General features: G+C 35.0%; 2 protein-coding genes across 7 annotated transcripts in view; one reads left to right on the plus strand and one right to left on the minus strand.

Moving 5' to 3' along the window:
- The window catches only part of TMEM117 (transmembrane protein 117), a 185,708-nt gene that overhangs the window by 15,350 nt on the left and 143,323 nt on the right, over positions 1 to 27,035 (minus strand). The window lies entirely within an intron of this gene.
- Positions 18,107 to 20,042, plus strand: LOC122728249 (60 kDa heat shock protein, mitochondrial-like). The gene has a single exon (XM_043966607.1). It carries the CDS (start codon positions 18,193 to 18,195, stop codon positions 19,780 to 19,782), a length of 1,590 nt encoding a protein of 529 aa, XP_043822542.1. The 5' UTR covers positions 18,107 to 18,192; the 3' UTR covers positions 19,783 to 20,042.

The following is a 27,035-nucleotide window of genomic DNA, read 5'->3' on the forward strand; positions in this document are numbered from 1 at the left end:
GCTACTGAGATGTGAGCTACACATTATTAGCTTTTGCTTTTTAGTCTAATTTGTAACCAAAGAATCCTTCTGACCTAACAAAATCCTAAACAAATGCTCAGGTAACCACTATCCTTATAGAATTCATTTAAAAGACTTCAGTGACTGAAAAGTCACTATCCCTCAAGGCAAACAAAATGCATTTTAGATATCTGTAATTTTTAGAAAGCTCTTTAAAAAAAACAACCTTGAAATTTGTACCCTTAAAACTTCCAACTTCCAACCATTAATCCTAGTTCAGCCTTCCAAAACCAAGCAAAGGAAATCCAACCTCTTCTATGTGACAGGCCATATATACATATATATATATATATATATATATATATTTGTGGGGCAATGAGGGTTAAGTGACTTGCCCAGGGTCACACAGCTAGTAAGTGTCAAGTGTCTGAGGCCATTTTTGAACTCAGGTTCTCCTGAATTCAGGGCTGGTGCTCTATCCACTGTGCCACCCAGCTGTCCCCAGGCCTTAAAATATTTTAAGATATTATCATATTATCTGTCAGATTTATGGGCAGAGGAAGAATTCAGGACCAAAGAAGACATACAGGCTAAAACAAAATGTAAACAGATACTTTTGATTATATAAAATTTAAAAGCTTCTGCATAAACTAAACTAATGTAACCAAGATTACAAGAGAAGCAGAAAACTGGGAAAGAATTTTTGAAACACTTATTTCTGATAAAGGCCTCATTTCTCAATTATATCCAGAACTAAGTCAAATTTATAAAAATGTATTTTTGACTTGTAAGTCATTTTCCAATTGATAAATGGTCAAAGGATATGAACAGGCAGTTTTCAGACAAAGAAATCAAAACTATCTATAATCATATGAAAAAATGCTCTAGATCACTATTGATCTAGAGCAAATTAAAACAACTCTAAGGTGTCACTTCACACCTATCAGAGTGGCAAATATAACAAAAAAGGACAATATTGGATGTTGGAGGAAATGTGAGGAAGATGGGACACTAATTCACTGTTGGTGAAGTTGTCAAAAGAGCCAACCATTCTGGGGAGCAATTTGGAACTATGCCCAAAAGGCTATAGAACTGTGCATACCCTTTGATCCAGCAACACCACTGCAAGATTTATATCCCAAAGACATCCCCCAAAAGAGAAAAAGACCTATTTGTACAAAAATATTTATAGCAGCTCATTTTGTGGTGGCTAAGAACTGGAAATCAAAGGAATGCCCTTCAATTAGGGAATGGCTAAACAAACTGTGGTATATGATGGTGATGGAATATAAGTGCTAGAAGAAATGACAAGCAGGACGATTTCAGAAAGGCCTGGAAAAACTTGTATGAACTGATGCATAGTAAAGTGAGAACCACGAGCATGACAGAGACAGCAATATTATTTGATGAAGAACTGTGAATGACTTAACTATTCTCAACAATACAATGATCCAAGATAATCCCAAAAGACTACTGATGAAACTATCCACCTCCAAAGAAAGAACACAAACTGAAGCATGCTATTTTTCACTTTCATTTTTTTTCTTTTATTCAAGTTTTCTTGTACAAAAATGACTAATATGGTAATGTTTTACATAATTATACATATATAACCCATATCTGATTGCTTACCACCTAAGGGAGAGAGAGGGAGGGATAAAAATTGGAACTCAAAATCATAAATAAAAATGTTTATTACTTTAAAAAATAACATATTAAATACCAATAATAATAATGTTAATTTTAAAAAAGATATCATATCCTCCCTAATTCTTCTCCAAGATTAACATTCTCAATTCTCCCGGTTTCTCCACTTACAGCAAGGTTTTGAATTGTCCCATTATCCTAGTTGTTTTCCAGTTTGCATTTCCAGCTTTTCAACATCCAGTCTAAAATGCAACTTCCAGAACCAGAAACATGCTCATCTTGTCCAAGAAGGACACAGAGACTCTCATCTCACTCATTCTAGACAATAAATTTTTTTCAAGGAAGGTTAGCATTAAATAGTGTTTTGGGCTTCCATGTCACACTGCTAACAAATTAAAAACATTAAAAACATTTAGATATTTTTCATATACTATTTTCTAGATATTTCTTCCTTACACTGTACCTATTAAATTTAGTTTCTGAATCCAAGTGCAGGAACTTAGACTTATCCCTATTACATTTCATACAGTTAGCTTTGGCCCACTACCTGGATTTATTAATATTTACTGATCCCAGGGGCAGCTAGGTGCCTCAGCAGATAAGCACTGGCTCTGGATTCAGGTAGACCTGAGCTCAAATCCAGCCTCAGACACTTGACACTTACTAGCTGTGTGACCCTGGGCAAATCACTTAACCCTCATTGCCCTGCCAAAACAAACAAACAAACAAATAAAACCCCAAACCCAAACCAAAAAGGGGCAGCTAGGTGGCTTAGTGGATAGAGCACTGGCCCTGGATTCTGGAGGACCTGAGTTCAAATGAGGCCTTAGACACTTAACAATTACTAGCTGTGTGACCCTAGGCAAGTCACTTAACCCAAATTGCCTCACCCCCCCCCCCAAAAAAAGGACACTTACTAGCTATGTGACCCTGGGCAAGTCACTTAACCCCAATTGCCTCACACACACACACACACACACACACACACACACACACACACATCCTGGTTTTGCCAAAGGTTTGGTGGGAATTGGGATTGGGTAATTTTTAAGCTGCAAATTTTTGCATATATGTAAAAATCACTGGATTTAGGGTCAGAAGATAGGTTCAACTCATGATTCTGCTATCTGTTTAATTTAGGACAAGTCATTTAACCTCTCTAGGATTCAGTAATCTTGTATATAAAATTAGGGTGTAGTAGGATTTAAAGTACCTTCCAATTATTATTATCTTGCTCTATCTTTTTAGCAATTACTTCAAGCTTTGAGTCATTCACTGTTACCTAGTACAGTATCCTATATAGATTAGGTATTTTTAAAATGCAGAATTGAAATTTTATATTAATGCTATTCACGCCTTTACCCCACTATCCCTTTAGGTTGAAATTGATTCATTGATCAATGTACTTTGGGTTCAATTAAGAAACAAATTCTAAATCCTCATATAATCCAGACTACATCTTTACATAGAATGAATTCTTTTAAAGCAGCTATAATTGTTCACCATCTCCCCATTTATCTTGCATTTCAATTGTCTGTTAATGCTTTTTCTTCTATCTTCAATGAAGGTCATGCTGCTTAGCAGAGAGAACAAAAGCAAAATAGGAGCTGAGTAAATTCTGCCTTCTCTTCATGGTCTATTATCATCGCACACAACAGGTAGGGATTGCACACCTACATGGCTTTTCTTTCTACTAACATTCTTAAAATCACTCTAGTATTTATAAGGCTTAGCTGAAGCTGGGCTTTCTTCACATTCTCTTTATAGGAGGATCCTGCCACAACTTTCAATTTTCTTCATATAACTCCCTTTCCTTCTAACTATTATATTTATCATTTTAAAATCTAACTTTAACTATAATATCCATGGTCTACATGGGAAATGGATTGGAGATAGCCTGGCGATAAAGTGTCCTAGGGACACAGGAAAGCCTAACTATCAGAGTTGTTTCCTGGGAGAGTCTGAAGGCAGTTAGGTGGCAGTGGGCCTGAAGTCAGGAAGACCTGAGTTCAAATTCAACCTCAGATACCTACTATGTGACCCTGAGCAACCTTTATCTACTTCAGTTTCCTCAACTATAAAATAAGGATAATAGCATCTATTTCACAGGGTTATTGTGAGGCTTAAATGAGATATTTGTAAAGTACTTAGCACAGTGCCAGGCATATAGTGGGCTCTTAAGTAAATGGGGTTTTTTTCATTCTTTCCTTTCCTCCTTCCTTTCTGTGGAAACCCAGCCTCCCAGAAAGTTGGGAGCAGAGCCTGGAGGTGTTGTTGTGTCCTGGAGGTATCTGGAAGCAGTATGGTAGTAGCAAATATAATCTAGGTTTAAAAAGGCTCTCAAACCTTAGAATGGTGTGGTCATTTTCTTTTTAGAATGCTGAAATTAATCAGTAAGGTAAGTCAAGAATTTCACATGACAGAATTTCAACAATGGAAGGGACCAAAGAAGTCATCCAGTCAGGGGCAGCTAGTGGATAGAGCCCTGGATTCAGAAGGAACTGAGTTCAAATTCAGCCTCAGACACTTGACACTTACTAGCTGTGTGACCCTGGGCTAGTCACTTAACCCTAATTGCCCCCCCCAAAAGAAGTCATTCAGTCCAATCCATGATGAATCTCCCCTAAAATATCCCAGATGAATGAATTGTAACGATTGGAATGACGCCACCTGCTGGAGACTTACTGTAGAAAAACTTTGCCATGAGGTAAACATTTCTGAGGGCAAGACCATGCGCCTTTTCTTTGGCATTAGGAGGTGACATTTGCTTGTGGGAGGAAGAAGGGGGAGGCTGGCACTCTGACTCAGGCTCGTTTTCCTGTGGACTCTGGTGGAGAGCGGAGCTAGAAATGTGCTCTCCCTTTAATAGATAGATGAATGTAGGCCTTTCCTTCTCTCTTTACCAAATTCTTATTCTCCTTAATAAATGCTTAAAAGTCTAACTCTTGCTAAAGCTTATAATTTATTGGTGACCACTCATTAGATATTTTAGACAGACTAGCTAGAATTTTAGCCCTTAACAGAATCTTTTCTCCAGACTAGATATTTCCAGTTTTTAAAATCAATCCTGGTAAGGTATAATCTATACTATAACTAGGAAAAGAGAACATTCCTCCTAGTAACCATCTTGTGGACATCTTTCACCTTGCCACTGTCCTTTCTGATCTTCCAGAACTGATAATGATATCCCTTATGTGGTCTGATTAGGGAAGAAACCACCATATCTTACAACCTTCCATATTTGGATACCATATCTCTTTAAATGTAGCCCAAGATCATGTTTGCTTTTATGGCAGGCATTTCATATTGTTGGCTCAAGCATACTAATTTTTGTTTTGTTTTGTTTTTTGGGTTTTTTTGCAGGGCAATGGGGGTTAAGTGACTTGCCCAGGGTCACACAGCTAGTAAGTGTCAAGTCTCTGACACCAGATTTGAACTCAGGTCCTCCTGAATCCAAGGCCAGTGCTTTATCCACTGCACCACCTAGCTGCCCCTTTATGTATTTGTTTTGTTTTTTTGTTTTTTGTTTTTCAAGCATACTAATTTTTAACAGAAAGATACTTTTAGGACATGTTTAGATAGGTGAAATTCAGTCATAATTATGCATTGCTTCAGTAGCAGCTTTATGATCTATGTCAGGAACTAGTTATCCTTTTTCTCTAGCTAGCTTGGCATTCTATAATATTCTCCCACCATTCTGTGACTTCTGTTTCTTCCTCCTTTGAGTTTTTTTGCTGTATACACTCATCTTACTGAATTTCAGCAAAGTTAATATCTTCTATATGTGCAAAGCTACTTACCCTACAAGCCCTGATCCATTTGTCATCTGTTCCTTTTCCATAAGGTATTTTTCCATAGTCATATCCCAGTTGTGAGTTGCACATCCATACACCAATGAGTTCATATTTATCTCCCTTATCACACTATTATTTATACTCTGCATTAATATTTGGACATCTAAGGTGATGAGAAATATAATTTTTTCTTCTCTTCACCCTGATCGTCTCCTATGAATTACTTAACCCTTTCAATCTATGGCATTTCTGCCCTGGGACCCCATATCTGAATTGATGAGGGCTTCATATGCCAAATATTTCAGGGCAGACTGACTCCAGCTATGCCTCACCCTAGCCATCTTCTTGTTATTTACTTTGCTGTCACTCCATGATTCTCAGTCCTCCACCTTTAGTCCCCCAATTCTGGAATTATAATCAAATCAGTACTGTCATTCCTCCTGGGAAAAGTATGTTAGTCTACTCTCCTATCCCTCTACTCATATCTCTGCAAATTTTCCCCTACCTGTCTACCATACAATCTTACATGGTGTCTCCATTCAAAAGTAATGTAATTCTTTTGCCTATATTAAACTTGTTATTCTCTACCACTAACTAGACAGAACATGGATTACATTAGAGAGTGAGAGTCAGATTATGCTTTTAAGAAACAATCTCTCTCCCATTTTGTCACCCTAAATTTAAGCTGCTAATAATTGTTCTGACCAATTAATGACAAAATTGGTGAGCAGCAATGTCACTACTTTGAGTGAGCAACATTATACAATCTTACTTTCTATTGTCCCATAATTTCCAAGACAATAGATGATGTAATGGATTGTTTAAAATACAAATCTAAGGATAAACATGAGAAATTATTATTTTGCTATTATAGTAACACTAACTATTAAATTAGGATTGAGGCTTTTTCTCCTTTATTTGCCCATTTAGGGACTAGTCCCTGTAGGTGAGTCAGTTTCTGAAGGATATGGCTGCATGATGGGATGTTCCCTAACCATCAGGGAACATGCTCCTAGTTCTTGGGCAGGACCTCACCTAACTAGGAAACCTTACTTCTGTTTAGAGTATAAAGAGAATCTGACCTAGATGAGTTCTTGCCCAAAGGAGAACAGCCCTATCCTTGCACTGCTCCACTGGAATTTAGGGTGACCCAGCTTTTGAAGGAGAAAACCAACCAGAGTGGTCTGGATGCAGATGGATTCCCCTGTCTAGACGGCTAGAGGCAGCTGAATCTCATGACCAAGCCACATTCTCAGCAGGAGGAGTTGAAGGCTTTTAACTCACTTCCTCATTAAATGTCCACCAATAAGGGTTAATTTCCAATTGTCAGGGGCATTTCCTTTCCAAAAAATATTTAAGGCTTTTAGGCTCTTTGGTCCAATGACCATCAATTTATTTATTATTAGCTAGCCTAATGAATAAATTGATTATTAATTACCCAGAAACTCCATCTCTCAGGTTTTTTCACTCATTACAATCATTTAGGGTTGCCAAAAAAGTTAGCATTTACAGCCACAGAACACTGGTAGTCCTTAATAATTCAGAAGTCATTCCATATATTATATATTCAAATTCAGCCTTCTTGTGAATTAGCTGAAATCCCACAACAAACTAAAGACAGAATTGATTATAAATATCCTGAAATATAAACAAATAATCCAATGAATGTATATAATATTTTTGGCATTTTGGTACCTGAAATCAATTAATTTCTTTAAGTCGATTAATTTTCCTCCTTTCTAATTTTGCCTTTAAGCATAGTGGGCATTACATAGCAACTTTCTTTATTAGTTAATGAATAGAAACCGAAAACTTTAAAATAAGCATATAATGCCTCCATTTAGTAAAATATCTGCTGTTACAGAGAGATACAATAGATTTCTATTTCTGAGATTATCTTTATACCTCTAATTTATTTCTCTTGTCTTATGATGGGCATTTCTAGAATGATAACAAATAAAAGGAGGGAGAAGACATTGTTGTTTTACTCTTCGACTTTTTGGGAAAGATTCTAGTATATCCCCAGCTTTTGGTTTTGAATACCTCTATGGCTATCTGGTGTAGGTTTTTTAGCATAAATGATTGTACATTGTCAAAAGTGTGTTCTGCTTCAGTTGGGATAATTACAGCTTTTCAATAATTTTTAAAAGATGATTGTTCTAATGTTGAATCATCCTTGCAATCCTGGTATAAAACTAATGGTCACAATGAATGATTTGGCTAAATTGTTGTCCCTTTTCTCCTCATCCTATTTAAAATCTTGCCCTGACAAATTTAGGGTGACCCAGCTTTCGAAGGAGAAAACTGCAGATGGATTCCCTTATCTAGATTGCAGGAGGCAGCTGAATCTCATGATCAAATTAGGAGGAGTTGAAAACTTTAGGTCACTTCCTCATTAAATGTCCACCAATAAGGATTGATTTCCAATTGTTGGGGGTATTTCCCTTCAAAAAAAATATTTAAGGCTTTTAGGCTCTCCATGTTTTTATCTTTGGTTACTGAGAGAAACCAATAACCATCAATTTATTGATTATTAGCTAGCCTAATATCTCAGCCCTGAATTACTCCCACCATATGCTACTTATATGCTACTTAATGAAACTGTATTAACTAGGACTTTTACAAATTTATGTTATATAATCTTAGGTGGGCCCTCACAACAGCAAGGCAATCCTTTCACAACTTCTTAATTGATTTATTCATTATTCCAATCACCTGAAAAGATTTCCAAACCTTTTTATTCTTCCTCAAACTTCCCATGGAACCTCCATTCCTAAGCCCCTCAGCTGAAATGTTTGCCTCACATTTCACTGAAAAACAATTGAGGCCACTTGCCAAAATCCCTCTCATCCATTCTTTCTCATCTCATATCACTCAGATACCCACTACTATTATTTTACATGAGGCAGGGATACACCTGTCTTACATGAAGAGATGGCCATTCTCCTCACCATGGCAAACTCCTCCATATGCACAAGTGGTCACCTTTCATTCTCTTTTATCCAGCAGAATGCTTTTATTATCTCTTCTCTCTCACTAATCTTCAGTCTTTTACTGGCTACTGTCTACAGCCATATTTCCCCTATCCTCAAAAACCTTTATTTAAAATGTCCATCTTCATTTGTTATCATGCTGTATCTCTCCTTTTCATGGTTAAACTCCTTGAGAAGTCCATTTACAATTAGTGCCTCCACCTCTTTCCTTTAATTCTCTTCTTAACTCTCTGAAGTCCGGCTTCTGACATTATTTAACTGAAACTGCTCTCTCCAGAGAGCATTAGTTAATGATGATATCTTGACCAAATATAATGGCCTTTTCTCAATCATCATGCTTCTTGATTTTTTCTGATTTATCTTTGATTTTTCTTGATTTAGCTGTGGACGTTGATACTTGATTACCCTTTTCTCCTTGACACTACTCTCTTTTCTCTTAAGTTTTCATGACTTTGCTCTCTTCCTATGTATCTGACCACTCCTTTTCCGTGTGGTTTTTTTTTTGTTGTTGTTACATGTTTATTCAGATCATGTCCAGTAACTGTAGGTATCCCCCAATGCTCTGGTCTGGGCCCTTTACTTGGTGATCTCATCAGCACCAATGGATTCAATTACCTCTATGCTGATTCTCAGATCTCTTTATCCAGCCCTGGCCTCTCTCATAGCCCCCAGTCTTTCATCAGCATGTGCCTACTGGATATCTTGAGTTACATGTCCTATTGTCATCTTAGACTCAGTGTGTCCAAAACTGAATTCATTATCTCCCCCCAACAATACAACCTGCCCATCTTCCTCACTTTTCTATTATTGTCAAAGCCACCTCTATCTTCCCAGTCATTCAAGGTCACAACATAGGAGTCATTGCCATGTCCTGTTATTTCTACTTTTATCTCTCATATACTCCACCATGTTTAATACTACCCCACCTTGGTACTGGTCCTCATTACTTCACACTGGACCATTGCAATAGCCTCAAATTGTATGCAATAGTCTCAAATTGAGAACACTACAGTCCAACACTTTACTCTACAATTCAGTGACTCTGCCCTCCTTAATATTATTGGCAAAAGACATTTCATCTCTCCACTGGGAATTTCCACTTGGCTGTCCCCCATGCCTGGAATTCTTTTCCTATTCATTTCTGGCTATATCTTCAAGTCAAAATTAAAATCCCAACTTATAGATGAAGTCTTTCCCAATCTTCCTTAATACTTTTTCTCTGTTAATTATTATTATTATTATTATTATTATTATTATTAAGGCAATTGGGGTTAAGTGACTTGCCCAGGGTCACACAGCTAGTAAGTGTTAAGTGTCTGAGGCCGGATTTGAACTCAGGTCCTCCTGACTCCAGGGCCGGTGCTCTATCCACTGCGCCACCTAGCTGCCCCTGTTAATTATTTTTTAATTTATCCTGTGTATATCTTATTTATACATGATTATTGGCATAGTATCTCCCTCATTAGACTATGAGCTCCTTGAAAGCAAAGACCATTTTTTGGCTTTCTTCATATCCCCAGTGTTTAATACAGTGCCTAGAATATAGCAGTCTCATTAAAGATACTCCCTTCTTTGATTTATGATTCCCTTGTTTGGGAATTAGTACTATATTTGTCTTATAAAAGGCCTTTAAAAGGATGATTTCTTAATTTTGAGAATAATTTTTGTTATATTAGTACTAACTTTATTTTGAAAGTTTGATAGAATTCTCCTATAAATTCTTCTGGAATTGGAAGTGATTATTTTTACTTCTTAGGCCTTTAATTTTCCATTTCCTTTACTGAGACTGTCTTACTTTGGATATTTAATATTTTATACATAAGCGCTTATGTCTTTTGATTGCCCATTTTTGGTGCATAATAGATTCTTATGATTCTTTTTATTTCTTCCATTTTTGCCCATCTGCTATTTGGTTATTTGATTTTGTTCTCTTTTTAGTCAAGATGGCTAAAGACTTATTTGTCAATTTGCTGTTAATTTATTCAATAAACCAGTTTTTAGTTTTATTAGTCCTATAGTCTTTTTGGTTTCCAGTTCATCTATTTCTCCTCTACTTTTCAAGATTTCCTCTTTTGTACTTATTTTGGGTTTGTTTATTTTAGGGGTTTCTATTTCTTTATGTGTATGCAGTTCATTAATTTTATCCCCAAAATTGGTATGTTGACTCAACATTATCATTGTCTTTTGCATGATGAATAGTTGTTTCTATTATTGATTTGACACACTCATTACTTAGAATTTCCTTAGTTGTCTCCAACTAAGTTGTCTATGCTTTTGGTTTGTGATGGTGTGTTTAGTATTTCTGCCTTTTAATAAAGATTTATAATTTTTCTGTGCTCTAATACTGTATAGTGGCGTTTTATTTCATCAAATGTTTTTCACATTTCACACCTAATCATAAAATCTATTATTTATTGATTGAGATGTGTTTTCATCTAGTTTATCAAGGATAAAATGGTATGGTAGTTTTATACCCATTGTTTGGCAAAAATCAAATCCTTTAGTGTAAGGGAAGTTCTGCATTTCTTCTTTGGGTCTTCAGTAACTTGTACTAAGGAGTCTCAGGAAAACTCTATGTGGTACAGATTATAATTAAATTTAGTAATTCATATTCTTCTATACTTAGAAATACATGGTGGTATGATTTAACAAACAACATTTTTACAAAGCAGTAATAGGTTACTCTTTGGTGTCTGTAGCAAATATCTTATTGCAAAGAGGGCCATCCCAAACCACAAACATTATGGAAATGGAAAAGAAAAGTAAGCCTCCCTTGTTGTAGGAAAGTCAAAACTCCTTCAATAGGGATTAGAGACTTTGGGTTAACTGGAAATCAGATTAGAGATTAGAGGAGGTGAAGGATTTATTAAATGCTAACTATGTTCCAGACACTGTGCAAAACACTGGGAATAGCAAAAAAATATGAGCAAAAAGAAAGCCAGTCCTTGCCCTTGAAAAGCTTACATATAAATGAAGGCACACTTCACGTAAAAGAGATGTGAAAAGCAGGGGTAGGGGGAAAGGGGCTCTTGGAGGGACAAAGTCAAAAAGGGCTTCAGAGTCAGGAGCTGACCTATGTTAAGCAGTGCATGGCTGGTGTGGCTACTTCCTTAAATGGAGGTTCTGAGGAGGAACTCAACAATTGGAAGAAGATGCCGCAAGGGTGGAGGCAATGATTTTGAACTTCTAATTCACGATCTATATATTTATTTCTTCTTTGTCCTTGTGCTCCTCATGGAATTAAAAATTCTAAAACACCAAGTTTCAATACCCTCATCTATCCAATTTCTATGTTATTTTCTTTGTAGATTTTGTACCATAATCTTTTTTTTTCCTGTTGTGCCTCACTCTTAGGATCATCAATTAATGAATGAAGTAAACAAGACACATTTACCTATGGTGAAAGTTATCCTGTGTCCCAAATTATGAGGTCTACTTGCTGTTTGTACTGCTTACTATGATAATGTTCTTTTCCATTTATCATGCAATTTCCTTCTAAGTGCCAGTTTCCTAAAAGAGCTCCAATTTCCCTTCTCCAGAGGTAGGCTATTATCCATCAATGCAAGCATAAAACTCTCTAAGAGTGGTCTCCCTGTACAATAGCACTCTGTAGATTAGGCCTTTTGTAAGGTACCCATCTCTCATTATAGACTATTACTCTCCTACATGCATGATTGTCTTCAGTGGTATTCTTTACTTTCAGTGAGTTTAAATCTCACCCCTTTTTTCCCTGTTTCAATCTCTCCCTTTACCATGTGTGTCCTCTTCTTGCTGAGAGACTACAAGAATTATCCTCCCTTCATTTTTCATCTTGCCTAGGGTATATCATACATTCCCATCTCTCCTCTCTCTCCCTGTTCTACTTTTATGCGACTTCCCACTCTGCAATCTAGTTTACCATGATACATTAGTTCAATTGTAAGGAAGGATCTGGAGTTTAGTACATGTTAATAGAGCCCCTCCACTGTCAGTTTTCCCATTTTTAAAAATTCCTCCACTAAAAATAAATAAATAAATAAATAAATAAATAATAAAATAAAATAGGGGCAGCTAGGTGGCGCAGTGAATAGAGCACCAGCCCTGGAGTCAAGAGTACCTGGGTTCAAATCTGGCCTCAGACACTTAACACTTACTAGCTGTGTGACCCTGGGCAAGTCACTTAACCCCAATTGGCTCACTAAAAAAATAAATAAATAAATACAAAATTAAAAAAAAAATTCCTCTTTCATCTCTTATCCTCCTTGTGTAACTTTAAAAATATTCTCTTAGTAGATGGAGTCAATATAATTAAAATGACAATACTACCAAAACTACTGTACTTATTCCATGACATGTCAATAAAACAATCAAAGAATTATTTTACAGAGCTAGAAAAAAATAACTAATTTCATCTGGTAGAATAAAAGGTCAATAATTTCAAGGGAAATAATGAAATAAGTAAGAATTAATTGGACTGAGTAGTGCCAAATTGAAAACTAAATTTTAAAAAATTATCAAATTGATTTGTTTCTGGTTAAAAAATATAGAGAGGGGGCAGTAGATAGAGCACCGGCCCTGGATTCAGATGTACCTGAGTTCAGATCCAACGTCGGACACTTAACGCTTGCTAGCTATGTGACCCTGGGCAAGTCACTTAACCCCAATTGCCTCACCAAAACAAACAAACAAACAAAAAATAGAGAGAGGCTAATCAATGGTGCAAATTAGATAATGCCATAAGGAAGCAAACAAATCTAGTATCACAGTGTTCAAGAAACCCAAAGACCCTAGTTACTGGAGTAAAGACTTGATATTCAACAGAAACTGCTAGAAAAACTAGAAAGCAATCTGGCAGAAATTAGTTTTATACCAATTCATAATGTCATATACTAAGATTAGTCCTAAGTGGATATATAACTTAGATATAAAGTAACATCATTTAAAAAAAATAGAAAGATGCTACCAGCAGCCATATTAAAAAAATCCAAATAATAATCAAATTAGAAAAATGCAAAAAAATATAAATCTGAGTTACCACCTGATAACGATCAGACAGGCAAAGATTACAAAAAGGGAAATGACAATTGTTTGAAGGAGATATAGACAAGCAGACACACTAATGCATTTTGGTAGGGCTATAAATTGGTCAAAACATTCTAGAAGGAGATTGAGAACTATATGCCCAAAAGGTTGCTATGGTGTATTATACACCTAACAATACCATTCACTAATAGGTTAATATCCCAAATAATTAAAGAAAAAGAAAAAAGACCCATTTGTACAAAAATCTTTATAGCAGCTCTTTTTGTAGTTCTCTCATCAATCAGAGAATGGCTGAACAAATGTTTATTAATGTATATAAATGTAATGGAATACTATTGCGCCATAAGAAATTATCAAAGAGAATTTCAAAGAAACCTGGAAAATTGTATGTGAAATAATGTATAATGAAGTGAGAAAAACCAGGAAAACAATTTACAAATAACAATATAAAAACAAATAACTCCAATAGATTTAAGAATTCTGACTAATTCAATGATTTCAGAAGACTGATGATGAACTATGCTACCCACCCTTTACAGAGAAGTAATGGATTCAGTGTATAGAATAGTATATTATAATACAGTATATAACAGTATATTAAAATGACTGTGGGAAACTTTCATTTTTCATTTCTATTGTAAATTGAGGGAGAGGGGTGTGAGGGTGATAAAAGATGAACATTAATTGAAAAATAAAATGAAAATTTTCAAAAATTAATATTTTTGAAAGGTTAAAAGAAAAAACCTTTAATTCGCTATTTGATTTTTTTTAAGCAATCTGATAGGCAACTTTCACTTTTTTCCCTGTAGAGATGGAGGAAGTTATTTCATTACTCATTCTTTGATACTGATTAATATTTACTGAAACGATTAGAATGACACCACCTGCTGGAGAGTTACTGCAGGACGCTCCGCCACGAGGAGAAGGGGTCTGAGGGCAAGACATGCGGTTCTTTGGCGTCAGGAAGTGATGTTTGCTTGTGGGAGGAAGAGGGGGAGAGGCTGATGCTCTCGCTCTCTTTCATCAGGACTCTGGTTGAGAGTGGAGCTAGGAATGCTCTCTCCCTTTAATAGATACATGAATCTAGGCCTTTCTCTCTCTCTTTACCAAATTCTTATTCTCCTTAATAAATGCTTAAAAGTCTAACTCTTGCTAAAGCTTTTAATTTATTGGTGACCACTTATTAGATATTTTAGACAGACTAGCTAGAATTTTAGCCCCTCACATTACCTGTCTTGTGCTTCTACTGTCTGAAGAACTGAATATTTTTAATAAGTCAAACATTTTGTTCACATCGTTTTTAGGGTGGGAGAAAAGGAATATATCAAATGCCTCTCACTTACTGAAGACATCTTTTTTCATTGGTGCCTAGGTTCAGGTTTGCAAGGTATGCCATTTTGGTTGCACCTTGAGCCTTTTTGCTTTTTATAATATATCATTTCAGTTTCTTCTGTAGTTCCAATTGAGTGTAGAATAGACTTGTGTTATTCAAATTTCCTTTCCTTTATAGTTGAAGTTTTTTCTCATGGCCAATTGCAGAATTTGATGTTCGTCATTTGAATTTAAATGTAGGGTGTTGTTTTTTTTTTAATTTTCTGGAAGCCATTGGTAAATATTTTTGTTTCCTTTATTTAGAAGTTGTGAACTTGTCTGTCATGTTCTGAGAGATCTACAATCCTTCAAGATCCTACAATTCTTTCTTTGAGATCAATATTTTTTAATTTGTACTGAGATCATGTGTGCCTTTAATATTATTCCTTTTTGTTTTATTCTCTTCAATTTTGTCCTTCATTTCAACACATTTGTATTTTGAACCTGTCGTTCTCTCTTTCACCTCTTTGGAGAAAGTAACCACTATGTGTTCAAATTTTTTATTCTCCTAATTACTTTTGTTGTTCAGGCTATGAATTCTGAAGTTTTCTTCCTTTCCTATTTTTTTTTTTAGTATTTTAATTTCTCTTTTGAAACATTCTAGAACATTCTGATATAGTTTTGTGCTCTCCTGGGAATCTACAGAGTTCTGTATTTCATCAGACATTGGTTTTATTTCCTTTGTCATGTAATTTTTATTTTTTAAAAGTTTATCTTTTGGATGTTTTCATTCTCATCATCTTTAAGAATTTTAGTATTTCTATTTTGATTTATGTGCTAGTGCTCTAAGTTTTTCACCAGAATTTTCTCTCTCTTGAAATATATAATAATTTTAGCTCTTCCCCCTTATACTTCTGTACTACTCTTCTTCTGACTTCTCTTCCTTTGGTGATGCTTTTACCCTAAGGACTGGAACACAAAGGTATCTCAAACTTTTCTCATGTTAGAGGACTTACTTCTGACCAAAGTTAGAGTCTGACCTAAATAAGTTTCTGGAGTCAATGGATTGGTGACCGTTGGTGAAGACATGACCCAGAAGTCTGCATTCTTTGGTTTGAGAGATAAAGTTTTTGCATACTTTTTACTCTGAGCTCTGCTTTACTGTGAGAGGAGACTTACTTGTCTCACATTTGATTGAACACTCCCGAACCAGAAGAACATTGTACATTGTAACAATATCATTTGATTATTAATTATGATAGACTTAGCTCTTCTCAGAAATACAATGATCCAAGACAATTACAAAAGATACATGATGAAAAATGCTATACACATCCGGAGAAAGAACTATGGAGTCTGAATGCAGATTGAGATATACTATTTTCATTTCTTTTTTTCTTTCTTATGTTTTTTCCCTTTTTAAAAAATTCTTTCACAATATGACTAATGTGAAAATATGTTTAACATGTATAACCTTTATCAGATTGCTTGCTGACTTGGCGAAAAGAAAGGGAGAAAAATTTGGAACTCAAAATCTTATAAAAATGAATGTTAAAAACTATCTTTATGGGGGCAGCTAGGTGGCGCCAGTGGATAGAGCACCGGCCCTGGAGTAAGGAGGACCTGAGTTCAAATCCGGCCTTAGACACTTAACACTTAATAGCTGTGTGACCCTGGGCAAGTCACTTAACCCCAATTGCCTTACTAAAAAAAACCAAAAAACAAACAAAAAACTATCTTTATATGTAATTTGGGGAAAAGATAAAATACTAAGTGAAAAAACATATCACCTTACAGTCCTGAGTTGTGATTTACCCTGAGCTCCTTGGTTTTTCCATTCATGTCTCTCCCTATTAAATTCTGCATAAGTTTGTATCCACCCTTCCCCATGGACAATAGAGTATTGGTGGAAAGTGTGATGAAGGTTTAGAAGTTTAATGTGACAGTATAATTTTTTTTTTGCTTTTGCAATTTTAAGGTTAATGATTACAAGTCAATGATGCATGAGCAGTCGTATGGGAAAATTTCTACCATGGGACAATATTTCTATTCTCTTTCCTTCAAGTATTAATACTTCTAAGAATGAGGTATGAGGTATGAGGTATGATAGAAATAAGGGGGTGAGAGGAGATTTCTACAAGGCAACAACAGAAAAAATGTTTAGAAAAGGAAACTCAAAATATGTACCTTAGAAACATTAATTTCCCTGACAGATTAAAAAGGAATAAATAGGTATAAGAAGCATGAATCAAAAAATAAAAGTATAAAAAAGAAATTAAGTTGAGGGAATTGATAAACAGGAGAGAAGAAATCTTTATATGAAAAAGGAGAAAATGAAAAGAAAATTAACATAAAATAAGTTAAATAGCAGAAGAGGAAAGGGAATTTTACTTAATTACTTGACTTGCATGAGGGGGAAGAGAATAATTATATTGGATATAAATAAAAACTAAGAGTGTATTAATAAGTTAAATAAAACTCCAACACGAAGGTAACACATAACTGATAGAGAAGGGTGACAGAAAGAGAGCCTTGGGGAAAAGGTTGCCCTAAAGTAGATTGAATAAAATAAATGAAGCAATGAAGTATTTTCTTTAAAAAGGATGTGGGAAAACAAATTCAGAAAGAACAATAATAGAAATGAAAAAAATTAAAAAGAACTCATAATTTAAACATGAACTGAGATTAAACAACCAATCAAATAAAAAATAGCAATGGTTTAAGATAAGAAAACGAGACCTCAAAGTCTGTTGCTTACAAGAAATACACCTAAATATTCACAGAATAAATGGAGGCTGGAACAAAATTTATTGTAGAGTTATATACCCCCCCCCAAATCTGGCGCCTCAATCATGATCATGCTATCAAAGGAAAAAAATATTCACAACAAAAAAAAAGAGATAAATGAGGAAACTAGATTATGATGAAAAGAACCATAAACAGCAAGCCAATATCAAAATTAAATTAATATACTCCCAGATGCATTGGCATCTAAATTTATAAAGGAAAAAATAACTACAAAAAGACACACTGTAGCATAATAATATCAAGAGATTTTTGCATCTCATTTTTGAATAATCTTATCAGAAATTTAAATAAAAGATTAAACAGAATTTTTTAAATTGCTGGAGAAAACAGAATTAAAAGACTTATGAAGTCTTCTTACATAGGACCGTTGAAGAATTTTTTAATACTAATTTTTATTAAAAATAGCCATGTATTGGAGACTCTTGCAGTGTGCGCCCCGTACGTGTGTCCCTCACTCGCTGCTGCTGATCTGCACCGCGCGCTTGTCTGCCTGCCCCCACAGAAATGCTCCGGTAACAGCCCTTCGTCAGATAAGGCCAGTGTCTAGGGCACTGGCCCCCCACCTGACACGTGCTTATGCTAAAGATGTCAAATTTGGAGCAGATGCCTGAGCCTTAATGCTTCAAGGTGTAGATCTTTTAGCTGATGCTGTTGCGGTTACTATGGGGCCAAAGGGGAGAACTGTGATCATTGAACAGAGTTGGGGAAGTCCCAAGGTAACAAAAGATGGTGTTACTGTTGCAAAAGCAATTGACTTAAAGGACAAATATAAAAACATTGGTGCCAGGCTAGTTCAGGATGTTGTCAATAACACAAATGAAGAGGCTGGGGATGGCACTACCACTGCCACTGTCCTTGCAAGATCCATTGCTAAGGAAGGCTTTGAGAAGATTAGTAAAGGAGCAAATCCAGTGGAGATCAGGAGAGGTGTGATGTTGGCTGTCGATGCTGTCATTAATGAGCTTAAGAAGCAGTCTAAACCTGTCACAACCCCTGAAGAAATTGCTCAGGTTGCTACAATTTCTGTAAATGGAGACCGAGAAATTGGCAGCATAATATCTGATGCAATGAAAAAGGTTGGACGAAAGGGTGTCATCACAGTAAAGGATGGAAAAACATTGAATGATGAATTAGAAATTATTGAAGGCATGAAGTTTGACAGAGGCTATATCTCTCCATATTTTATTAATACAGTTAAAGGTCAGAAATGTGAATTCCAGGATGCTTATGTTCTCTTAAGTGAAAAAAAGATCTCTAGTGTCCAGTCTATTGTACCTGCACTTGAAATTGCAAATGCCCACCGTAAGCCTTTAGTCATAATTGCTGAAGATGTGGATGGAGAAGCACTAAGTACACTGGTTTTGAACAGGCTAAAAGTTGGCCTGCAGGTTGTTGCAGTAAAAGCTCCAGGTTTTGGTGACAACAGGAAGAACCAGCTTAAGGATATGGCTATTGCTACTGGTGGTACAGTGTTTGGAGAAGAAGGATTGTCTCTGAATCTTGAAGATATTCAAGCTCATGACTTCGGAAAAGTTGGAGAGGTTATTGTGACAAAAGATGATGCCATGCTTTTGAAAGGAAAGGGTGAAAAGTCCCAAGTTGAAAAACGTGTTCAAGAAATAATTGAACAATTAGAGATTACTGCTAGTGACTATGAAAAAGAAAAGTTAAATGAACGTTTGGCCAAACTTTCTGATGGAGTAGCTGTAATAAAGGTTGGTGGAACAAGTGATGTAGAAGTGAATGAAAAGAAAGACCGGGTTACTGATGCATTAAATGCTACACGTGCTGCTGTTGAAGAAGGCATAGTTCTGGGAGGTGGCTGTGCATTGCTTCGATGCATTCCTGCCCTAGAAGCATTGACTCCGACTAATGAAGATCAAAAAATTGGAATAGAAATAATTAAGAAGACATTGAAAATCCCTGCAATGACCATTGCTAAGAATGCAGGTGTTGAAGGCTCATTGATAGTTGAGAAAATTTTGCAAAGTTCCTCAGAGATAGGTTATGATGCCATGCTCGGAGATTTTGTGAATATGGTTGAAAAAGGAATAATTGACCCAACTAAGGTTGTAAGAACTGCTTTGTTGGATGCTGCTGGTGTAGCTTCTCTGTTAACAACAGCAGAAGTTGTTGTTACTGAGAAAGAACCTGGCATGGGAGGGATGGGTGGCATGGGTGGAGGCATGGGTGGCGGCATGTTCTAATTTCCTAGAATAATGCTCTATTATCATGATCTGTGATACAAGACTCAAGGCAGTGTTCTTCGCTAACTTCAGAGAAGTCAGTTGGAGAGAGGACTGAAGTAAAGGCTGATGTTCAAGAAAATCTCTATAACCATAAGTTACTGGTTTCAGTTGACAAAATATGTAATGGTTTACTGCTGTCATTATCCATGCCTACAGATAATTTATTTTGTATTTTTTGAATAAAGACATTTGTACATTCCTAATACTGGGTGCAAGATCCATGTACTGATGTAATGCTTTCAACTTAAACCAGCTGAGACATTCTTACTATTATTCTGTTAAATCAGAATTTTAGTGTTTGCCATCACTAGAAGGAAAGTTCAGAAGCAGCCTTTCTGTGCAGACGAAGACTAATTAAAATTGTGTACAAAGTAGAGAAATATCCAATTATGTGATGACCTTTGTGTAATAAAATTGTTTAAAGTTAAAAAAGTTAAAAAAAAATAGCCATGTATTAGGGCACAAAAATATAACAATACAAAGGCAGAAATAATAATTACATTTTTCAGAGATCATATTACAATAAAAATAGCACAAACTCAAGAGAGAACCAAATGGATACCTAACAATAAATTCTAATAATGAGTAGGTTAAGGAAACAGTTAATAATTTTGTAATAGGAAATTGTAACAATAAAACATAATAAAATTCCTGGGATGCAACTAAAGTACTCCTTAACATAAAAATTGATCCTTAAACCATATAACATAATAAGAAAAAAGATTATTGAGCTAAATATACATTTCTGAAAATTAGCAAGCCAATAAATGAGCAAACCCAAAATATGCAAAAAAAAAAAAAGAGTTAACTAGAAAGACAGGGAAGAAACAAGTAAACTGAGATACCAAAATGATAAAATTAAAAGCTGGTTCTTTGAGAAGACTAACAAAACTGAAAAGATTTTAGTAAATTTCATTAAAGGAAGAGGGGAGAAAATTTTTAAAAGTAGCAAGTGAATAAGGAAAAACCACAACAAAACCAGAAGAAAACAAGAACACAAAAGAAATAAGAATATCAACAAAAATATAAAATACCCTAATGAATGGTCAAATACATATTTTTAAGCCAATCTTAGAAAAGAAAATACAATTAGTTGTAAGGCAATTGCTAAAGTGGAGGGGAAAGGAAGTGTTTTCTGGTCCTGCTGCATTCATGGGGGAGTTCTATCAAACTTCAAAGAACAATTATTACCAATACTAAACAAATTATTTTCAAAAATTGAGAAAAAAACACCACACTCTACCAGTCTTCTCTTGTTAGATAAATGTACTTTTAATACATAAACCATGGAGAGATAAAATTAAGAACTATAGCTCAATATAATTAGTGAACATAAAATTTTTAAAAATAAAATCTTATTAAACAGAGTATAGTGATTGATTCCAGAAATTATTAATGATGACTAAGTTGTATTAAACTAGGGATGTAAGGATGGTTCAAGATTGGTCAATCAATATGATCATATTAAAAACAAAAACATCCCAAATCACTTGATCATTTCAATCAATACAGTGAATTTTTAAAAATCTTACAAAATAAAAATATCGAGAATTTTTTTTTAAATAGCATGGAAAAAGGTAGTCAAGATAATGCAGTAGAAAGATCATAACCACCAAAACGTCTCCAAAACCCCTTCTACAATGACACAGTATGTTCCAAAGTTTACTGTGAATGAGAAGAGGCAAAAAAAAAAAAAAAAGTCACAGTGAGTCATTTTCCAGCCCAGGGAAGTTTAGTAAGGCAGAGAGGTCTGAAGATAAGAGGCTAGGGCCTGACCAGGAATGCAACAAGTAGAAGTAACACTGGGGGGTGGGGTGGGGGATGTGTGTTATATTGTGCTATGGCTTCAGCAGTATCAGGGAGCAGTTGGGCACCGAAACAATAAAGACACTGTAAATAGATACCAGGGACCCCTGTACTAGCACTGGGTACAGGATGGGGTAATATTTGGTAGCTCTGTCACCCATTGCCCAGTCAGAGTTCCAAGGTAGAGAGTCTAGGTCAGGGTCACAAAAGAGGCCCGACCTATGTAAGAGTGAGAATACAGACCAGTAAGGCAATGAACAGACCTCTCCTTGGATTACACTTCTTAAAAGCACCCAAAACTTACAGGCACTTAGACTGAGCTATGAAAACAGCAGAAAAAAATAAAAGAAATTCAGGCTAGTCATCCTCCCAGAGGTGAGCAGAGCCCAAATCTAACGTAAAGTACAAAATCAAGAAGTAGGCTCAGAAAATGAGCAAACAACAAAAAAGGAACCTGATCATAAGACACTACTCGAATGAAAGGGAAGGTCAAGACACAAACTCAGAAGATAATGGCATGGAAACATCTACAAGCAAGGACTCAAAGAAGAAAATATAAATTGGACACAAGCCCAAAAAGAATTCCTAGAAGAATTAAAAATATTTTTTAAAAGAACCAAAAAATGTTTTTAAATATCAAATAGGAACACAGAAAAAAACTGGGAAAAGAAAGGGGAGCTATGCAAGAAAAATATGAAAAGGGCAGCTAGGTGGCACAGTGGATAAAGCACTGGCCCTGGATTTAGGAGGACCTGAGTTCAAATCTGGCCTCAGACACTTGACACTTACTAGCTGTGTGACCCTGGGCAAGTCACTTAACCCTCATTGCCCTGCCCCCCCCAAAAAAATATGAAAAGAGAATTAACAACTTGGTAAAAAATAAGGCACAAAAATATTGAAAAAAATAACTCTTTAAAAATCAGAATTGGCCAAATGGTAAAAGAGCTATAAACCTCACCTCAAAGAAAATAATTCCTTTAAAAATTAGAATTTATCAAGTGGAAACTAATTACTCTGTGAGACATCAAGAAACAATAAAATAAAGTCAAAATACTGAAAAAAATGGATGAAAATGTAAAATATCTCATCAGGAAAGCAAATGATTTGGAAAATAGATCAAGAGATTGTTTAAGAATTATTAGTCCACCTAAAAACTGTGAACAAAAAAAAAAGAGCCTAGACATAATATTTTAAGAAATTCTAAAGGAAAACTGCTTAGATATATTAAAACCAGAGGACAAAGTAGAAATAAAAAGAATCCATCGACCACTTCCTGAAATAGATCATCAAATGAGAACTCCCAGGAATATTATAACCAAATTCCATAGTTCCTAGTTCAAAAAGAAAATACTGAAAGCCAGTAACTGTTCAAATACTGTGGAGTCACATTTAGGATCACCGAAGATTTAGCAATACTAATACTAATAATAATTAATAATAATAATAATAATAATTTAGCAAATAAAGGAGTGGAGGGCTTGGACTATGATATCCCAGAAGGCAAAACAGGTAGGATTATATCCAAGCAAAAACATCCCTAGTAAAAATAAGTATAAGCCTTTCTTGTTATTATTATTCAATTGTTTCCGTTCTATGTATCTCTTCATGACCCTATCTAGGATTTTCTTGGCAAAGATACTGGAGTAGTTTGCCATTTCCTCCTCCAGTTCATTTTACAGATAAGGAAATTGAGGCAAACAAGTTTAAGTGACTTACTCAGGGTCACTCAGTAAGTGTCTGAGGCCAGATTTAAATTAAGATCTTTCTGACTCCAGGCCCAGTGTTCTATCCCTTGTGCCATCTAGCTGCCCCATATATGATCCTACATGGAAGAATATGGATTGAAATGAGGACTGTCAAGCATTCCTTATGGAAAGGCCAAAGCTAAAGAGAAAATCTGACATTTCAACATAAGATTCAAGAGAAACATAAAAAGGTAAACATGAGTGAGAACACATAAGGGACATAACAAGAGGTTAAACTATTTACATTCCTATATGAGAAGATGATACATGTAACCTCTGGGTACTTTATCTTCAATAAGGCAGTTAGAAGGAGTATACTTAGAGGGCGTATTGTGAATATATTATGTTGTTATGATCTCAAAAGAATGAGTGAAAGGGTTAGAAAGAAGATACAGTAGAAGAGGGAAAGGAGAGGACAAATGGGGAAAATTATTTCACATAAAAGAAGCAAGCATGGAAATTTATACAATAGCAGGGAAAATGGTAGTAGGGAATAGCCAATACCTGAACCTCACTCTCATCTGAATGGATTCAAGGAGGGAAGAATATTTACACACAAAGTGACCTAGGAAGGGAGAGACTGAGAGAAAGGGGGTGCAAATAAGATAGATGAAAGGAGGCAGTGGTCAGAAGCAAAACAGATTCTTGAGGAGGAGACAAGTAGACTAGAGAAGGATAAATATAAAAGAATACAATGTAGGGAAAGACATAGTTAGCAATCATAATTGTGAATGGCAATGGGATCAATTCACCCATAAAACAGAAGAAGATAGAATGGAATAGAAACAGAAACCAACAATATGTTGTTTACAAAAGACACACTTGAAACAGAAAAACATTGTGTTCAAATAAGAGACTGGAGTAGTTGTTTACAAAAGACACACTTGAAACAGAAAAATACTGTGTTCAAATAAGGGCCTGGAGTAGAATCTATTATACTTCAGCTGAAGTAAAAAAGGCAGGGATAATCATAATTTCAGACAAAAGAAAAACAAAAGTAGATTTACTTAAAAGAAAAATCAGGGAAACTACATGTTGCCAAAAGGTATCATTAATATTAATACTGAACATTTATGTACCAAATAGCATAGTATACTTATATGAACTGATGCAAAGTAAAACACACACATAAACATACATATATACATACATATATATACATAAATACGTATACATATTTTTCTTTTCTCTTTTATACTACTAAACAGCAAGTGGTATAGAGGATTAACATGCTATAGATTCTGAATCAAGGAGACCTGCATTCATACTCTGCTTCACTTACTAGCTGTGTGTCCTCAGATGAGTATCTCTCTGAACCTAGCTTTCCTCTTTAGAAAAAAGGGGATAATAATAAACATAGTACCTACATCACTGAGTTGTGAGTGTTGAATTCAGTAATATATAAAATTACTTTTCAGATGTTAACATCCTAGATATTATTTCATAATTGCCATATTTCAGGGCAGAGATCTTAACAGTAACTAGAACCAATCTAGACTTGACTCTCAACATGCCTCAAGATAGAGGGAGATAATTTCATGAAGTCAAACAACTATGTGAATTTTAATATTTGAGTTTTCTTGGGTAAAATTGCACTATTTGGGATAACATGGGATCATAGGAGCATACATTTGAAGCTGGAAGAGACCTTTGAATTTATATATTCCAAACCCTCTCATTTTATAGATAAGGAAACCAAAGCCCAGAGGAAAATATCTTCACAACCATGTTTATAAATATTTTCTTTCTTTATACTTTATATCTCACTGGTCTCCCTTCTCAATTCCAGAACAAAAGCCAAATTAACAGTTTAAATTTAAGTTTACTATTACTGTGATTCAGAGTAATATTAATATGACAAGCATGTTTACATTTATTTTATACGCCACAACAGTATTTACCTCCTTACGAAAAAAGTTCTATTATCCCTCAATTCATTGACAAGCAGTACATAAAAAGAAAGAAATGTTTCAATTAATTTCCTCAGCTCTGTTTCTTACCTGTGATTTTAAAACCAGAGTGAAGTATAATCAATTTCATTCCTATAGTGACAGTAGAACTTAAATGAACAAGGTAAGTATTATTAGTCTTACTGCATTCTTAGTAATAAAGACCCACATGACTTTTAAAATTTTAGTTCTCTCTATAGTAAAACAGTAGTCTACTTCACCTTCTGTTAATTATCCTTTTAAGTGTTTGAAGACAGTTATCATATCACTAAAAATTCCTCTTTCTTCTAACAGAAATTACTTCATTCTTTCATCGGCTCCATGTCACCATTCTTATTGTCCTCATCTGGATACAGTATAGTTTGTCAACAACTTTCTTAAAATATGGAACCCATAATCTTATACAATACTCCAGAAGTGGTCTGACAATTGCAGGGCATATGTTGCTTGATCTCCATGATTATTTGTCTATTAATGGAGCTTAGGTTTGCAATAACTTTTGTTTTGTCTGGCTTTAAAAAAAAACAAACAAAAATTTGTGGTCAGATAGAAGATGAAACACAAATATCTCTGCCTTTTCTATAAAATTAACAATTATACTGACTCTTTTTTAGTATTCAGAACTAATTTTAATCTTGAAAAAAGCAAAATATATTCATTTATAACCCTACAGCCTATAAAATGATAAAAAATGTATTCCTATTTTTATAATTCTATAGATTGTTGAATATAGACTATTGGTGACACTCAAAATGATCTGTTTAAATAGTCCCTCTGACAGAGACTGAGGATATTATGACTATGCCTGTAAGGGAGGGGGAATAGAATTTTGAAGGGACTGATAGTTTGTCATTCTATCAGGAGTCTGTGAGATAAATTTAAGAGCTTGACTGTAATCTTGTGTGAAACTAAAGAGCTAAATGTCCTTATGTAACAGTCTGAGAAAAAGATGCATTGTCATCTGTGAGGATTCTGTGAGTGGTATAGGGGAATTGTTATCTTTGAGAGTCTAGAAAGATATTCTGAGAGACTTTAGAAATCTTGTGGAGAAAAGAAAGTATTCTGAAAAGAATTTTTGAAAGACTTTGATTGCCATCCTGAGAGCATTATCTTTAAACTGCAGTTCTAGTCTCTGTGCAAGAGTAACCAATTGCAGTTAGTAGCTATACAGCAGACTATGGCTGTGACTTTCCTCACAACTATCACTGAAACATTTATCTTCATATTTTTATTAGGTAATTGTGAATAAATTACAGTCATTAATGTTTGTCTAAAACCATGACAGTTAAGTTTGATACTGAAAGAGTAGAGTTTATAAGGAAAGAAATTCTTTTTTTAAAAAAATAAACTGAGCTGGGGACTCAAAGCAAATTAATTAATGAGATGTTAAAATTTATGAAGAAATATCAAAACATGCCACTTGATTTTCTTGAACCTAGTATGATAGAATTAATAAGAATTAATAATATCAGTTTGTCCCTGAAGTAACCTAAGAGGTGTTAGTCATACTTTGCAAACAATACCTACAGTCTTATATTCCTAGGAGGAGTAGCAAACAAACTGTTTTTAGACAACAGCAAAGAGAGATCAATGGGAATATGCTCTATATCCCTAAGAACTGCAAGATAAAAATAATTTCAGTAAACCATCACTTAGGCCCACCAGCTCTGTAATCTTTGGTCTGGTATTTAAAACCTATTCCAAGGTCTAC

This window comes from Dromiciops gliroides, chromosome 5, assembly GCF_019393635.1.
Source record: "Dromiciops gliroides isolate mDroGli1 chromosome 5, mDroGli1.pri, whole genome shotgun sequence".
NCBI classification, from domain to species: Eukaryota; Metazoa; Chordata; class Mammalia; order Microbiotheria; family Microbiotheriidae; genus Dromiciops; species Dromiciops gliroides.

Excerpts from the sequence above, each read along its gene's own strand:
- LOC122728249 (XM_043966607.1), top strand. The coding sequence starts at position 18,193 with ATGCTTCAAGGTGTAGATCTTTTAGCTGATGCTGTTGCGGTTACTATG.